The sequence below is a fragment of the Onychomys torridus genome, chromosome 7, assembly GCF_903995425.1.
Source record: "Onychomys torridus chromosome 7, mOncTor1.1, whole genome shotgun sequence".
Taxonomy (NCBI): Eukaryota; Metazoa; Chordata; class Mammalia; order Rodentia; family Cricetidae; genus Onychomys; species Onychomys torridus.
Window position 1 is genome coordinate 63,041,529 of NC_050449.1, and position 17,344 is coordinate 63,058,872.

A 17,344-nucleotide genomic window follows, 5' to 3' on the forward strand; every position below is an offset into this window, starting at 1 on the left:
TGGATTCAGTGGGAAGTTTTGGTAAGGTGTAATATTGTTATCTATGTTTTGATTTTGCAAAGTTATTTTGAACATGGGATTTGAGGTTAAATTAGTAAATTCTAATTTGGATTTGGAAGCACCCTTGGATTTTGTGCCCACCTAAGCTACACAATATTACTTTAATGTAAGAGTCCTATACAGCAAGTATCCTACACAGCAAAGCTCAGGGCCCCCTGTGTGTGTGTGTGTGTGTGTGTGTGTGTGTGTGTGTGTGTGTGTGTGTGTGTGTGTGTGTGTGTGTGTTTTGTGACACGTTGGATAATCTGATGCTGCCCTCTGCTGGCACAGCTGGGTAAGGCATCTGTAGTGAGCGGAAGCCATCTATCACACACAGTTGAACTTTTCCCCAGAACACACTGGGAATGAGGCCCCTTCACACACCAGGCATCGCCAGAACCCTGGGTTTGCTAGCATAGAGCCACTGTAGGACCTGTTAAATGTCTCTTTCTTCAGTTCATCAGCACAGCCCAAGTGGCACTCGGTTTATTTGGGCGGGCTTGCCTTGAGTGTCCTCCTAGATAGGCTGTACTGCAGGGGAGAGATCAGGAAGAATTTGTAACCAGGCATGGGGTGCATGCTAATAATCCCAGCGCTCCAGAGGTGGGACAGAGGGGATCAGATGTTCAAGATCATCCTCGCCTATGTGGGGAGTTTAAGGCCAGGCTGGATACATGAGACCTTATCAGAGAGAGAGGTGGGGGAGGAAGGGAGGGAAGGAGAGGCAGGGGTTTCATGTCAACAACAGCTTGACGAAAGTAGCATTCCTGAGACTGCCGGAACTTTGACCCTTTGGAGCCGTGTGTGAGCCAATCTTCTCCTAGGTTTCTTAGACCATCAACACTCAGATCAGTTCATCTTGCTTTGGTCAAGAATCCACTTAGTTGTGGTTCATGTGATTTCCCTGGCATCTGTGATTAGGTATTATTGACTCGAAGCAGACCTGTGTGAGCTGTCAGTCACTCCATTAATCCAAGTAATCGAACCCCGTGAAAGGTGCTTTAACTGTGCCATCTTTGACCTGATGCCAGCCTTTCCATTAGCTAGTCTGGTTGAGGAACCCTTCTGAAATACACACATCTTGAAGGGACATTAACTAAAATGATGCTTTCCTTTAAAAAAAAAAAAAAAGTCAGTTTTTACTTCGGGCAATACCAGTGGCAGTGTCTTGCCATATGTCACTGGAGAAGTTGCTTCTGTGATAAGAATTATGGGTAAGCTGTGGAAAGCTTGGGCCAAAGTTTTAGAAATTGCCAAGGTCACCTTTGAAAGCAGAGATTAAGCCCTGTTAGAGTTCTCCGATGCGGGTGATGAAGAGAGAGATACTATGTGCTCCGTGCCTGCTCAGCTGAGTGTCAGAACACGACATTTCTCCTGGCACATGAGTCAACTGTCAGTTCGCATTTCTGTCATCTCTGGGCAAAAAAAAAAAAAAAAAGCAACCCTGCCTCTCCCTGGAAATACTCAGAAACTTGGTGGTCATCTCAGACTACCTGCTCGGAGTGCTGTGTAGACTTTTTGCTGACAAGGGAAGAATTTGGGACTTTGCAGGAACCTGCAAAAAATCATGATTAAAAACTCTGGGAGAAGAGTCAAAGATTAGATTAAGACTAAAATTCAAAATTAACTATTAACCTGGAGCTTAGCTTAGATTATACAGAGCACGTTTTTAAAGGGGCATACACACTCTAATAAGTTTAATTAATAGCTGACGCACTTTTCATGTGGATAAGGACCTCTCTTATTGTATTAACACCTTATAATTGATTTACATTTTAAACAGCTGTAATTCTACTTAGTTCAAAGTGGTACCTCTATATTCGTGAAGACAAGTACTAGAGGACCCTGGTTATTAAGCCTTGACTTTGATCAGGGAGCCAGCTTTGAAATACATGTTTCATTGAGTCCTTTCAAGCTCTCCAGCGAGCTCAAAAGTGTATATATTAAACCAGAATATCTCACTCATTAAACTCTCATTTCCTAATAAAGTGCTGGTGTCTAGGGTTGTTTAGCACTTTTGTTATTCCCCTTTCCTTCACTAAAATACCCAAAAAGTGCAGAGTAATCGAAGTCATATGATGCATTTTTTAACGTTGAGCCATTTTTGCATTTCAAAGAAGAGAGACTAGTTTTTACCCTAACGGCACCTTTCTCTGCTAAGTAGATGTTCTAATCTATGGCAGCTACCTCACAGTGACCACATACCATTTCTTTTCAATGAAGACAACTATTTCCTGTTTATTAAAATAGCGGGCAGCCATGATAGAAACTAGCAAAGCCTAAAGGCAAGTGGGAGCCCGCAGCCTCCCCCAGCCCTGTGAGATATCTGGGGTTGTCTCTTCTCACTCATGTTTTTAAAAAACATAGTTGAACATAGATGTGCCACTTACACCGTCTTGAGATCTGGGGATGTGACAGAAAAACAGCCTTATTTTGTGCTTAAGGAGTCCACAGACTGCTCAAGAGGGGTGTAGGGGGGAGATGGAGCTAACAGCCATCTGTTTGCAGTAGGCTGAGGGTGAGGAGGGCCACTGATGTCTGGGCTTCTTGCTTCACAGGGCCTGGGGACTGATGAGGACTCCCTCATTGAAATCATCTGCTCCAGAACCAACCAGGAGCTACAGGAGATTAACAGAGTGTATAAAGAAAGTGAGTAGCCTGTTCTGGGATCCAGCCTCTTAGCCCAGTTGCTTTGTGTGTGTGTGTGTGTGTGTGTGTGTGTGTGTGTGTGTGTGTGTAAACCTGGAGCTCACCAATTAGGCTAGATGGGCCAGCTGGTGAGTCCCATGGATGCCCTTGTCTCTGCCTCCCCAGCACTGAGATTACAAGCATACACCTGCCACATCAGAGGACAAGCCCCCAAAGCAGCTGATTCTACCCTCCCACTGTGAGCGGTCCAGAGGCTAGAGCTCAGTTCACCAGCTGTGGCTGCCAGCACTTTTTATCTACTGAGCTATCTCGCCAGCTTGAGAAACAGAATTTTAATTAGAAAAGAGTCCGCTGATTGAAGAGAGCCCAAGGACCCCTGGCTTGATTTAGACTTGTTTGTTGGCACTGACAATCACCCTCACTTTGATCTCAAGGGAGCAAACATCCTTCTTGAGGCTTCCTCCTCAGATGGGGACTCAGGACTAGACTGTTTGTACACTAACATGACATTGTGTGCTTTTTGAAACTTGGTGGGTGAGAGATAGTCGGGGTTGGTGGTTGGGTGTACCAGTGGGAAGCATTCAGCCAGATGTGTTGTTTTCTCAGTGTACAAGACCGATCTGGAGAAGGACATCATTTCTGACACATCTGGCGACTTCCGAAAGCTGATGGTCGCCCTTGCAAAGGTTGGTCTCAGTCTTCCCCTCCCCCCTTGCTTCTTCCCAAGGCAGGCAGGCACAGCTCCTTCTATACTGGGGAGGAATTAACTAAATCCTTGTGCCTGCTCAGAAATTCCGTTGCGTTCCCGACGCTGCAGAGCTGTCATTTTGTTAATGGGATTTCTTATCCTGCAGAACCGTGTGGACAACTGGACTCCGGGGCCAGGGGAGGGGTGGGCAGCTCCCAAGCTCTGGCCTGGATTTCTGTGTTAACCTTCATTGAGTGACTTCAGGAAGGTCACTTCGCCACTCTTTGTGGCCACACCAAGCCCATGAAAATGACCTCACTTCTTTCACCTCTGACCTTTCTTGTGTGTACAAATGTTTGCCTGTGTTGTGCTTTGGCATGTGGGGGGCCTTTGTGGGCTCTTTGCTAGTGTTAGCACACTAACATGGATGTAAGGCACATCTCCTATGAATCTCTAGTTCTGGCTAGCGTGCACCTGAACACCTGTCTGTCCAGGGACGGGAATTTTTCTCTCCGGCAGATGTGACTGAGGAGTATACTGTACCCTGGCCCACTCGCATCTCCGTGACAGTGACAATTCTGTGGCTCTCCTGTGTTCACTTGCCCCTGTCTGGGCATCACAGTCCCCAGGTCTTTTTAGAATCCACTTGCATCATTTTGCTTTCTTGACCAAAACCCATGGCTGCTGCACCCTTCCAGAAAGCCCCACTGCCTTTGCCCTGGGCATGTCAATGTTTATCTTCGTCACTGGGATTCTGTCCTGCTGATCTGTGATCCCTCTGGATGGTGTGTCTGTCACCTGTAAGCCTGTTCCACTTCTGCCTGTCTTGTACAGAGCACCCCCACCTGCCACCATACTGCTAGCCCCTTAGGGTTCCGCTCAGGTCCCATCCTGTTATCCCTGGGCTCAGCTGACTGCTCTCTGCAAGAGTTTCCTCTTTGTTTGTACATCATCATGGCACTCTCTATGGTCATGTGTTTTACCAAGATATACAGTTTAAGGGAGAGGCTGAAATGTCTGCAGCTTCTCTGGAGTGCGGCTCAGAGAATTCTGTGAGATACTTACTCAGGACTGGGCACCCAGGGGTGGCTAACACTGGTGAGGCACAGTGTACACTTGCTTCCCCAATGATCTCGCTCTTCCTTGGCCTTGTCTAGATTAACAGGAGAAAAATGTAGGAGGTGTTTGCTCAGGAATGAAGAAATTATGGCTCACCGGAGTTGGAGAGGAACCAACTCCAGCATCATAATGCACAAAGAGCTAGGTCTGACTGTCTTCCCTGTCCTTTTCCTATAGGGCAGAAGAGCAGAGGATGGTTCTGTCATTGACTATGAACTGATTGACCAGGATGCCCGGGTATGTGCTAAGCTTCTTGGCTGAAGTTTAGATGGCCTGTGCTTTTGGAGGGGTTGTATCCCACATAACCGTTTATTTATATACAATGAATAACCCCAAACTAATATTTGTTACCTCTCAGGTTTTCTGGGTCAGCATGGGGACTGGACTGGCCAGATGTTCCTGGCTCCAGGTCCCTCCTGCGTTGTAGACAAGATGTTGTCAGGGCTATGAAATTACCCCAAGTGTGACTGGGTCAAAGGGGTCTTCCCTATGTAGCTGCTTGAATGTCCTAACAACATGGCGCCTGGCTTCCCATGTATGAGTGATTCAAGAGGGAGCCGAAGCCCTCGTGCTTTTATGGCCCGGTCCCAAGTGTCACACACTGGCACTCTTGTCGCCCTCTTATCATTAGAAGTGAGTCCGTGAGTCCAGCCCACAGCTGGGGGAGGGGTAGAACTAAGTCATGTCCCTTACAAGGGAGAAGTGGCCCTTTTTAAGCCTCAACCCATCTGAGACTATGAGGCTTGCGCCTGCTTCCTGAGAACCACACTTGTAATGCTAATGTTAACTACCAGATCTGTACCTAGCTCCCATTGGCTCCTTCAGGCTTTGAATGCTTGAAAGTGCTTGGTCCTGACAGTAGCTAGTAGGGAGAATGGAACAGATGGAGTAGGTTCAACCAGGATAGAAGGTCTCCCTGCTCCACTCAGTGGGGACAGGGGAAGGTGGCCGAGGCTTGCCCCTTCCTCATAAACTGATTTAGATAGCTGTGACCTAGGTGTGACTCACATAGAGGGCCAACAGTTGGGTTACCTCAAGGCATGTCGTGAAAGCTGCAGACAGAATCATGTGCCTCAGTTTGAAAATCCTATATCATCTGCATAGTGCTTGTATGAGAGAAAGGTTTTTACTAAGTGCTGGAGGCGGGCTTTATGGCCTAGCTCAGTGTGGTCCCGAGAAGCCCAAAACTTGAGCTCACCTGTTCTGAGTGGCACATAGGGGGGTCACACCTGCAGTGTGGGCCTGATCGCTCACTTGTCACCTGGAATGGACTTTTGAGTGACGCTTGCTTGAGGTGGTGGTTGACGTTTCCTGGTGCCGGCCTCTCTCATAGGACCTCTATGACGCCGGGGTGAAAAGGAAAGGGACCGACGTTCCCAAGTGGATCAGCATCATGACTGAGCGCAGTGTGTGCCACCTGCAGAAAGGTGGGTGCCTGGGGGCTCTCAGATGGCATAGGTGCAGGCTATGCTGAGGCTTAGATCTTCCAGAACAAGGCTCATTCTCCACCTGGCTCTCCCTGTTTTTTCTAGCAAATCATTTGGCCTCCTTTCTCACCTCTGTCCCCAAATATGTTCTATATTTGATGTGTTAGCTTGTTTTATCCTGTGTTTGTGCGCGTGTGTGCACAATATGAGTGTATTTTCATATGGGTACACATGTGTGTGGAGTGCACGTGGGAGCCAGAGGTAAACCTCAGGCATGACACCTGAGGAGCCATTCCCCGTTTTGTTTTGTGTTTAGTTCATCTGGAGTTCAGCAGTGAGGCTAGGCAGGCTCATCTTGCAAGACAAGCGTGCTGTCAACGGAGCCTTCTCCCTGTCCTTGCTTATTCCCCTTCTTATTGGAGGAGTCTTTGAACTTGCTGTGTTTATTGAAGTAGAGGACATGACCAGCTGTCCTGTTTCTCACAACATCTAGATAGATGGGTTCCAGTCAGAGAGGGAGGAGGTGATCCCATTCTGAGGCCTTAGGCAGAGCCGTTAGGCCCAGGACCTAGACCTGGATCCTCTAGCAAGACAGGTGCAGTTCAGCTCTGATCCACCAGAGTGACCTCCAACCCAGTCATGACACCTGTGATCACCTTCAGGTTTTTTGGGGGGAGAGTTGTTTTGGTTTTGTTTTGTGTGTTGTGTTTTCTGTGTTTGTTCTGCTGTTGTTTTTTATCGTGGTGTATAATTATGTAGGTCATCAGTACAGCTTTGACTAGCACTTCTGATATGACGTGTTGCTTTTCTTTTTTTCAGTGTTTGAAAGGTACAAGAACTACAGCCCTTATGACATGCTGGAGAGCATCAAGAAGGAGGTCAAAGGTGACCTGGAAAACGCCTTCCTGAACCTGGGTAAGCCAGTGTGGCCTCTCCTCGCTGGAAGAGGGGACGGGAACAGGAGGAACGAGCGGCTATCTTCCTAATTCAAGGGGACTTGAGAGATGTGGTGGCTTTTCTGCGCGTCTTGGAGAGTTTTAGGATAGACTGTAGATTTAAATGTGAAACTGCAGCCAGGCTTAAGTCAGCAGACAGGGAGGGCTAAGTCAGGGGGAGAAGAGAGGACTGTGACGGGGAAACTGCCATCCACGCTGGCTCATCACTGCCCTCCGCATCTCGTTATTGAAAATACCACGGTGGGTGGAATTCAGTGTGCACAGGATCCTGAGATTTCTTCTACATTCTGCATCCATGTGGCAGGCTCATTCTGGTCAGTGTCTCAGAGCCAGGCCATCATCTCCCTCACTGTAAGAGAGGCAATAGACTCACTCACCCTCTCTTCTCTCCACAGTCCAGTGCATACAGAACAAACCTCTGTACTTTGCTGACCGGCTCTATGACTCCATGAAGGTAAGAGTGGCTGGCCCAGAGGCCCCATTTCCACTAGGCCCCTCTTCTGTTTTGGCTCACACTGAATCTTCTTGACTAGTGTTTAGAGCAGCGGTTCTCAACCTTTCTAATGCTGTGACCCTTTAATACAGTTCCTCATGTTGTGGTGACCCCTCAGCCATACAATATTTATGTGGATACTTCATAACTTTTGCTACTATTATGAATCATAATGTAAATATCTGATAGGCAGGATAGCTGATACACGAACCCCAAAGGGATTTTGAGTTGAGACCTGCTGGTTTAGAGGAAGGGTCCCCAGTATCTGACAGGAGCGTGCTAGCTAGCTGAGACTGTATTTGGCAGGTGAGGAAGCACCAATCCACCTTCTCCCAACTGTTTAAGTATGTGTGATGCAGCTCCAGAAGAAAGTGTGGCTGGTGGGGAAAGGTTAGGTGACAGTGGTGTCTGAGTCCTGCCGGGGTTTCAGGGGTTTCAGTGATGGCCTCCTGTCATTCCCAGGATAAAAACAAACAGGATGCGAGAGACCATCCGCAGGTACTATGTGATAGCTTTTCAGTTCCCTCCCTTAAGTCCCGGCAGGAAACCCTGCGGGGCTTCCGTTTTTATCTCCTGGATGAGAAAGGAAGCTGGAGCTCCCAGCACCTCCACTAGCATGCAGTCACAGAGCAGATCCAGAGCTGTGGGTTCTTCCTGCACGAACTGCCCCAGAGCAGCCTGTTTCTCACGCCCTTGTCCGGCCTTGAGTGCTCTGCTCTCCAGGCCTTTGCTTTTCCTCTCTGGAGCACCCCCCTTGTCCATGCCGCCCCTCTGCCAGCTCTCCTTGGTTTTTTGTTTGTTGTTTTGGTCACAGATAACTGTTTCCTAGGTGCAGGCTATTCTGTGCTTTCATACCGTGAAGGCAGCATGCTGGCCCTTCCTCTCTGCATCCTTAAGTGTCAGCAGCCCTTTGTTGCATGTGCAAACTTGCAGGCTGGCCTTCATAAGCACAGAGCTGCCTTCTGCACTGGCTGGAGAGATGGTTCAGCAGTTAAGAGCACATATTGCTCCCACAGAGGACCTGAATTTAGTTCCTAGGGTCTATCTGGAGTCATTCCTAGGCTCCTGAAACTCGAACTATGGGGGATCTGATGCCCTCTTCTGGCTTCTGTGTGCACCTACATGTACACATATGTGCTTTCTCATACTTAGAAAATGTAAAATAAATTTTTAAAAAGTCAAATGTGTTTGGAAATCCAAGATGCTCATCTTTGTCAAGGGAATAGTTTCACTATTGTGTTTTTAGTCTTGGACAGCAACAGTACCAGGAACCATATAAGTGAGGCTGAACCATGTAAGTAAGGGCACCTGCTGCTCTTGTAGAGGGGCTGGGTTTGGCCCTCAGCACCATGTTGGACAGATCGCAACCATCTGGAACTCTAGCTCCAGGGGATCTTGTACTCTTTCCTGGCCTCCAGAGGAAACCCTTACAAACACACACACACACACACACACACACACACACACACACACACACACACGCTTAAAAATAGAAATCAATTTAAAAAAAAACCCCAACTACATAACTGCCAGAAAAATGTGGTCTATGTTTTTTATAATGATAACATTGTCAAGGAACTTAACTTGAATGATCAATTGACTTTCAGGGCAAGGGGACACGTGACAAGGTTCTGATTAGAATCATGGTCTCCCGCAGTGAAGTGGATATGTTGAAGATCAGATCTGAATTCAAGAGGAAATATGGCAAGTCCCTGTACTACTACATCCAGGTAAAGCCTGTGGCACTGGGCTGGCTCCGCCAGACATGATGCGTGTGTGTGTGTGTGTGTGTGTGTGTGTGTGTGTGTGTGTGTGTGTGTATTCAGGGAGGTGGAGGTGGCCGGAGAGAACAGTGGCAGAGTGGTGACGACCTCTCCGTTTTTTCATTTTGTGTGATGTGAGGCACCATGTATCAGGGGTTAATATTGAGGGCAAGCTTCATGATTTGTCATGGATTCTAAGGTTCAGAGTAGGAGTGTACATTTCCCACGTGTCACAGTACAGTGGTCATTGGTGTTGATGGTGCCGATCCTACAAGACTCAGGGACAATCTAAGAGACTTTGAAGTCCAAAGACATTTAGTACTCTGTGATACTGCTGCTTCTCAAAGATCCTCGGGAAGACCTAGGAGGTGTTCCTCACGGCTCCCACCCCTTTCAGCCTAGTGGCTGTGCATTTTGGAAGGATGGAGGAGTCCCTGTGTTCCCACTGTGCTTAGCTCCCAGAGGATTTATTATGGTAATGAAGCTCAGGCGTTGCATATGCTAAGCAAACACTCCACTACTGTGCTAGCATCCCCAGCTTTTTAATTCTTTAAAAAAAAAAATTGATATGTGTGTCTGTGTGGGTGTGGGTTTGGGCGTGCATGGGCGTGTGAAGGCCAGCGGTCAGCCTCTGGTGCCATCTCTCAGGGACTGTCCACCTTGTTTGTTGGGGCTCACTGACTGAGGCTAGCTGGCTAGTGAACCCCGGAGTTCCTCCCGTCTCTGCTCCCCAGTGCTGGGACTCCACTGTGCATCACCAGCCCTGGCTTTTCAAGATGGGGGATTTAACTCAGGCCCCCAGGCTTACGTGGAAAGCACTTTACAGATGAAACTATCTCCCCCCTTTTTCATCTTGAGAAGAGTTTTAAGATGTCTGAGCTGGCCTTGAACTTGTGGTCCTCCTGCCTCATTCTCCCAGGTCGCTAAGCTTATGGGCATGCACTACCAGGCCAGGCTGCAATTCCCCTTTCTAAAAGATCCTGACATTCCCATATCTGTCGTTATCGGTGGTCACCAGGGGCAACTGTAGAGAGAGTCATTGTGTCCAGGCTTCTTAGGGCACATGGTTAAAGCCGGGGACAGTTAGACTCTTAGAAATTATCTCTTCACTTCACTAGTTATTTTCATGTGACCAAATGAGCGGTAGCTGGGGGTCCACCCCATCCTCTGCAGAAGGGTGAAGGTGCAGGAGAAAGGGGGGGATGTGGAGGACTCCCCACAGGAACCAAAGTGTGGGAGACATTCTCCACCTTTGCAGTTGTGGTAGGACTCCAAGTACTGTTTCCCACTGCCCTCTAGAGGACCAGGGCCTTGGTACACTGTGCAGGCATGCAACATCACTGTGGCACGCCAAGGCTGTGGCAGGCTGACGTGGAGTCCGTTCTTTTTGTCTGACACTACAATTCTTTTTTCTTTCTGGCCCCTTGTAGCAAGACACCAAGGGTGACTACCAGAAGGCACTACTGTACCTGTGCGGTGGAGATGACTGAAGGGCTCAGCATGGTGGGTCACACAGAAGTGGCCCTACCTGCTGTGCCCCCCACCTAATGTTCCAGAGAATCGGCTTGCCACTAATGGACCTGGAGCTCCTCCCTGTGAAGATGACCATAGAGACCCATCCCCCACCTTAGCTGCCTTAGCATAGCCTGGCTTTCCCTTCATTCTCCCCTGTATGCCAAAGATATGAACATTCCAGGGAGTTGGCTGTACCGTTTGTGACGCGAGACACTTCACCTCTTATGTACTGTGTCGTGAATAAACCATTTTTACTTTAGAAACAAGAACACCGTTGCTGTCACTTCCATGCCATGGTTCAGAGGTCAAACATGCTTGGGATTTGATCATTCACCCAGGGAGGCTGCCCCTAGAGGAAGAACATTCTAGAACTGAGCTCCCTCCTCTGGTAGCCACTATACAGATGTGGCTTTTAAAGGACTGGTGAACTTAAATTATACACAGTTCAAAATCGCGTTCTTAGGCAAGGAGGCCAGCACCCACCTGGTTCTGTGAGTCCTTTTCCTTGGGGACGACAAGCATTTTATTCACACAGGTAAACACTGATGAGACACCATGAACGAAATGATTCCATCCCAGGCTCACTTGTGAACTAGAGCTGAATTAGGGTTCTCAAGAGAACATGGGTCAGGGGTCACTGACAGGGGATGGGCAACTTAACAGTGGCTTCATCAGTGAAGAAAATGTCCCTCTCCGCACAATGATTTGTCTTATATATTCACACATGGGGGCAGGGTGGGCAATACACTTCTCCCCACACTAACCTGGCAACACACTGATGTGTACATCTTGGAGGAGGGGGAGGGGTCGCAACCCTCTCGCTGCTTCATGGTAGGCTGTTGCTGAGTGGGGCATCACAGCTGCGGAGAGTTCCAAGTGGACAAAGGTCCAGCCATGTTTGGAAGGCAGTGTCCTACAATACAGGTGTGCAGGAGCCCTGGGTTTGATCCCTAGCACCACAATAAAGAGACAATTACCAATGCAGGCACACTGTCCATATTTCAAAAGCTCAGTATTTCTGGTGGAAATAGAACATCGACACTCTAATGGAAACGTCTTTGGAGTTACTCCACATGCCTATAGGTGAGAAGCCGGGGGACAAGGTCCCAGTGAAGCAGATGGAAGCCAGTATCTGAGGTGGCCACAAACTGGGGAGATGGCTGAGATGGGGTGGGATAGTCTGGGTTTTCTTTGGTTGTTGTGGTGGGTGTGTTTAGTTTTTGCTACTTTTAAGGGACTTATTTTTATGTTTAATTATGAGTAGGTGTGTGTGACTGTGTGTATGTGTGTGCATGTGAGTGCAGGTGCCTGAGGAGGCCAGGAGAAGGCATCCCCTGGAGCTGGAGTTACAGGCAGTTGGGAGCCCTCTGGTGGAGATGCTAGGAACTGAACTCAGGTCCTCAGCAAAAGCAGCATGTGCTCTCAACCTCTGAGCCATCTCTCCAGTCCCTTTCATTGTTCGTTTGTTTATTTTATAGAGTCTCTAGTAGTTCAGGAAGCCTCATGTGACCCCAAACTCACTCTGCTGCTGAGGATGACTCTCTGCCTCCAATTCCCAAGTGCTGGGATTACAGGCCTGGGCCACCATGCCCAATGTATGCAATGCTGGGAATTGAACCCAGGGCTTCATATATGCTAGCAGGCACTCTCCTACAGAGCTGAATCCCCAGCCTGGAGTCTGTAGCCAATGTTGCAAATATCTCTGGAAGTTGTTAGACTTACAAAAATAAATTGCACTCGATCACGACGTTAAGAACCTGCCTGCCAGGGAGTCAGGCTTCAGCAAGGGTGCTTACCCAGCAGGGCGAGGCTAGCCAGAGCAGATCGGGAGCCTGGGGAGGAAGGCAACTTCTTTCTAGGAAGAACTGAGGTAGATGGCAGCAGGAAGGCAACACTTGATCTGGGACCTAAAGGCTTTGATGAGGTTTTACAGCGAGGAGGAGGCCCTCCACACAGATTCCAGGACTCATCCAGTGATGGACAGGCCATTCGTACAACTGGTAAAAGTCCAACTGCAACCCAATAAATGGTTCATTTCTGCTGCCACTTGATAAAGTCAATGACAGAGACTGGGAGACAGCAGAGCAAGCTCTATTCAGTTGACCAAAGAATGGAAGAGTGGGAGCCTGTGCTGGCTCAGCAGTTTTAGCTCCAGGGGAAAGGAGTTACAGAGAGGGGGAATAATGACTATTCATGTCTAGACCTTCCCCAGTATTAATCAGGGTCCTCTAGAGGGACAGAACTGATAGAATGAATTTATATTTAAAAATAAATAAATTTAAAGACTTATTAAATCAGCTTACACAATAGAGTCAAAATAGTCCCACAGACGTCTCACACCTGAAAGATCCAAAACCTGGTAGTTGTTCAATTTCTGGGACTGGGTGCCTTGGCAGATTCAATATGGCATTAGAGGCCTGGAGGGTTCCTGGAGAGCTACTGGTCATCAGTGTCATCAAAGAGCTGCTTTAGTGTCAGTGAAGAGATCATCATCATTATCACCATCACCATCATCAGGCTGTAGTATCAGTGAAGGGGCCATCATCATCATCACCACCATCATCAACAACATCATCTGGCTCTAGTGTCAGTGAAGGGATCACAGCATCGGCATCACTATCATCATCATCACCAGCAGCAGCAGCGGAAGCATGGGGTAAACGAACTCTAGAAAGGCCAAGCAGCCAAGAGCTGATGACTTTCCTTTTCCCAGCTCCTTTTTGGTTTGGGCTGCTACCAGAAGGTGCTGCCCATATGTGGACCGTCTCACATTAATTAAAGCAATTAAGAGACTCCTCCACAGATTCTAACAGGTCTACCTGGTCCAGATGGTTTCTACACTGATGCTCCTACTCAGCTGAGTCCAAGTAGTGGCAAGTTGACATTTAAAACCAACCACATACCCCCATACTGGGGATCAAACCCAGGTCTCCAAGCATGCTGAGCAAACACTCTACCGCTGACCACTGAGTTACCTAACCACCGACTTATCTCCATAACTCCTTTATGCTTCCTCTCTGTCTGTCATGGCTTTGTGCTCTCATTCATGAAGGTTTGTGGGTGTCTTCAGCTCAAAGGTTAAGGCCACAGAGGAGATAGACAAATGTGAAGACAGATGTCAGAAGCCTTTCTCATGTGTTCCTGTCACCTATGGGACCTCTGCAGGTCTCCGGGAGAGATCAATGTTTTCAGCAAGAGTGGCCTGAATCCCTAGAAAATAACATAGGTAATTGTTTTCATAGCCAGACCAGCCCTCTACGCAAGGGGGAGGCAAATGATGTATTGTCTAGTTGTATGGCCTTCAGCATTGATGGCTTTCTAAAATTTATTTTGAAGCTTTCACATGAATACATTGTATGTAGGTATCCTTCTCATGCCTCCTCCATCCCACCTGTCTTCCTCCCCCACTGACCCCCTTCTTCCCCTAAATAGTTTCACATCTACTTTCATTTAATATATGCACACATTTTTTGGGGGGGTGAATGCCTAAAATCTAGGAGCCACAAATGAGAGACAGCCATTAATGTTTAAATGAAAAAACAAATGGCATTTGTCTTTTCTCAGACTGGCTTGGTTCACTTAACATGATCATCTCTTGCATTTATTTTCCTGCAAATGATATGACTTTGTTCTCTTTTTATGGCTGGGGAAAACAAGTCACTGTGCATGTAAACCACATTCCCTTATCCATTCTCCTATATCTGGACACCTAGGTTATTTCCATAATTTCCTCATGTGACTAGTGCTGGAGTCAACGCTGACGTGCAAGGATCTCTGGAATACACTGACTTGGAGTCTTTGGGGGTGGTAGGGCAGGGCACATGGAAGATCTGTTGTTAATATTTTTGAGGAGCTTACTGACTTCCATGGTGACTCTGGACTAGCTTACAATCCTACCGGCCCAAATCTATGATTTTTTTTTTTTTTTGGAGTCCACTAAGAGCAAAGAAAGTAAGAGTTTATTTAGACTTTGCTTTGGTAACACAATAGCGAGCTATACAATGAGGAGGATTCAGTGTGTTCTCCTCCCCACCCCTCCGCTGTCTGGCCAGTTAGCAGCCTTCTCTAGAGTCGGTGGTCTCTGGCAGATCCTTTCAGGAATGGACTGTGTAAGATAAGCATGTGTGTTTTTATATCACCACCTGTGCTCACACATGTGAGCACCCTGGGCATAGGCTGCTGGCCCAGGGTCCTGGTGAGAGCAGCTTATATCAGTACTGTCCCCAAACAGAAGGTGCCCCCCCCCAACCCCTTACTGTACCTTCCTAGCAGAAGACACCTGTCTGCCAAAGGTTGTGTGCCCGATAGTCTGCAGGCACAGAACGTGTGTGTGAGATGAGCCGTGGACAGAAGCGGGGAGTCTGGAAATACGGATGCCACCTGCTCTGCTCCAGGAATTCAAGTGCAATTGAAACAATGACAGCAGCAGCTGCAACCGTGTTGAGCAAACTGAATGGGTCTGTGAGTTGATTGGCTTGCTGCTATGACCTCTGGGCACCCTTGTAATGGAAATTCAGATGGAGTGTGGCTCCTGGGGCATGAGGGGCCCATAAAGCACCTCTAAGGCCACTAAGATATCTTACAGGTTACACAAACCTCAGCTGTTTGATCAAATAATCTCCAGCACATTAGAATCAGAGCCTAGAATCCCCAAATCCACTCCTCCGTGTGCTTAGGGGCATAGTTCAAGGAAATGCATAAGAAGTGGGACCTCTCTCTTTAACCCCAAATTATTGTGCTGAACTGTGAGTTGAGAGGGCCGGGCAGAGGCTGCCACGACAGTGTTGCCCTCCAAGTGTTCAGCTCGCTTGCCCGCTCGCCTGCTCTACTCTCTCCAGAAAATGAGCTTCAGGCTGGGAGGGGCCAGGGTGGGGGTGTAGGCAACAGGATGAAGGAAAAGCCAGACTCAGAGGGTCCGGAACACCATGGCCTCTAGTCTGCGGGCCCTGCCCCTTCTGCAGGTGTGAGGGAAACTCCAAAAGGCTGACTGACTGACCAGGAAGGGCTCCCGAGAACTGGTTGAAACTTGCTTGCTTCCTTCTGTTGTGAGCTGTGGTTGTCTGGTGTCTTCCCAAATCCACAGTCTCCATTTCTTCCAGATTCTAGCTTGTTCTCCTCAGTCGATATGCTCAAAGCATCTCTTGAAGCAAAAGCCACTCTCTGGAGATTGGCATACTCTCTCAAACAATTTCATTTTGCAAAGAAATTGGGAAAGATGTCAAGTGGTGTCCGTTCTACTGCTGTGACATTACACAAGGACCCAAAAGCAGGTTGGGGAGGAAAGGGTCTATTTGGCTTACACTTACTTCTACATTGCTGTTCATCACCAAAGGAAAGTCAAGACAGGAACGCAAACAGGGCAGGAATCTGGAGGCAGCAGCTGATGGAGAGGCCACGGAGGAGTGCTACTTACTGGCTTGCTTCCCCTAGCTTGCTCAGCCTGCTTTCTTAGAGAACCCAGGACCACCAGCCCAGGGATGGCACCACCCAACATGAGCTAGGCCCTTCTCCATTGATCACTAATTGAGAAAATGCCTTACAGTCGGATCTCATGGAGGCATGTAACCATGGAAATGCGTTGTACTCTGACCATGTAAGTAAGTACATACGTTTTTCTCCCCTGACCTGTATGTGGGCCAGGACTGTCATGTTACACAACTTAACATACTCTGTACATTGAAATCCACATACATGTATTCACCCATGAGGTTGTGCAGCACACAACCTGAGTGTCCAGACATGATAGTTCTAGACTGTAATCCCAAAGTATGTATGAAACACTCTGTTAGGTGCCCCCCACGCCACCCCTCCTCCAGGAACTAGGCTTCCAGATTAAAAAGCAAAAAAACAAAACACCCACAAAAAAACCAAATAAACAAAAAACAAAAACAAAACAAACAAACAAAAAACAAGGCAAGGGATGGGCTTCGAATGGTGGGTGATTGCCCTAGTGCTCACGAAGCCCTGGGCTTGATTCGTAGTGCCGTGTACACTGGGCATAGTTGTGCACGTCTGTAACAGCACTTAGAAGGCAGAAGCAGGAGGATTAGAAGTTCAAGATCACTGTTAGCTTCATGGAGAGTTCAAGGTGAGCCTGGACTAAAAGTGAAATAAGATAATAAAATAAGATACATAAATGTAAGAGACAAATCTTACCGGCAGCTGATGGGGAGACCCCAAAGGTCCCATTTCCCCTTGGCTTTTGATCACTGAGCAATGGGCACATGATGACATGTAAGAATCTTCATCAGAACATGTAATTCTCAGTGTGTAAATTATTAGTAGCGATAACTAAATCAGGGGGAACCAGGTAGATAGCGGCATTTAGTAAGAAAAATGATTTGAGGACAATAATCCTTTAAGTCCGCCAGTGTCTAGGCTTCTCTCCATGGCTTGATATATAGTTTATTTCTTTTACCCCCCTTTTCTATCAATGACCAAATTGAAAACTCTGGTGCAAGGGAGAAAGAGGGAGGAGAGAGGGAAGGGGAGGGAAGAGAGGGGAGCAGAGGAGAAGCAGGGAAGGGCAGGGAGCACTTTGAAACATCTCATAGCAATGAGGCAGAACATGCCATAGCCATCAACTCCAAGCTGCTCGTTCTCTTTATTGAGAAAAGCCTGTCGCCTGATTTCGTTTACTCACATACGTTTGAGCAAGCCAAGTTTATAGAGATGACTTATCTCATTACGTTAGA

At 47.8% G+C, this 17,344-nt stretch overlaps 1 protein-coding gene across 2 annotated transcripts in view; it reads left to right on the top strand.

Moving 5' to 3' along the window:
- The window catches only part of Anxa2 (annexin A2), a 40,764-nt gene extending 29,846 nt beyond the window's left edge, over positions 1-10,918 (top strand). For both annotated transcript variants that reach the window (XM_036193075.1, XM_036193074.1), the window contains 8 exons: positions 2,598-2,688; positions 3,295-3,374; positions 4,673-4,732; positions 5,829-5,922; positions 6,742-6,837; positions 7,274-7,332; positions 8,979-9,101; positions 10,565-10,918. In XM_036193075.1, the coding sequence (XP_036048968.1) occupies positions 2,598-2,688; positions 3,295-3,374; positions 4,673-4,732; positions 5,829-5,922; positions 6,742-6,837; positions 7,274-7,332; positions 8,979-9,101; positions 10,565-10,624 (663 nt within the window). In that variant the 3' untranslated portion in view covers positions 10,625-10,918. The remainder of the gene's footprint in view (positions 1-2,597; positions 2,689-3,294; positions 3,375-4,672; positions 4,733-5,828; positions 5,923-6,741; positions 6,838-7,273; positions 7,333-8,978; positions 9,102-10,564) is intronic.
- The last annotated feature ends 6,426 nt before the right edge of the window (positions 10,919-17,344 follow it).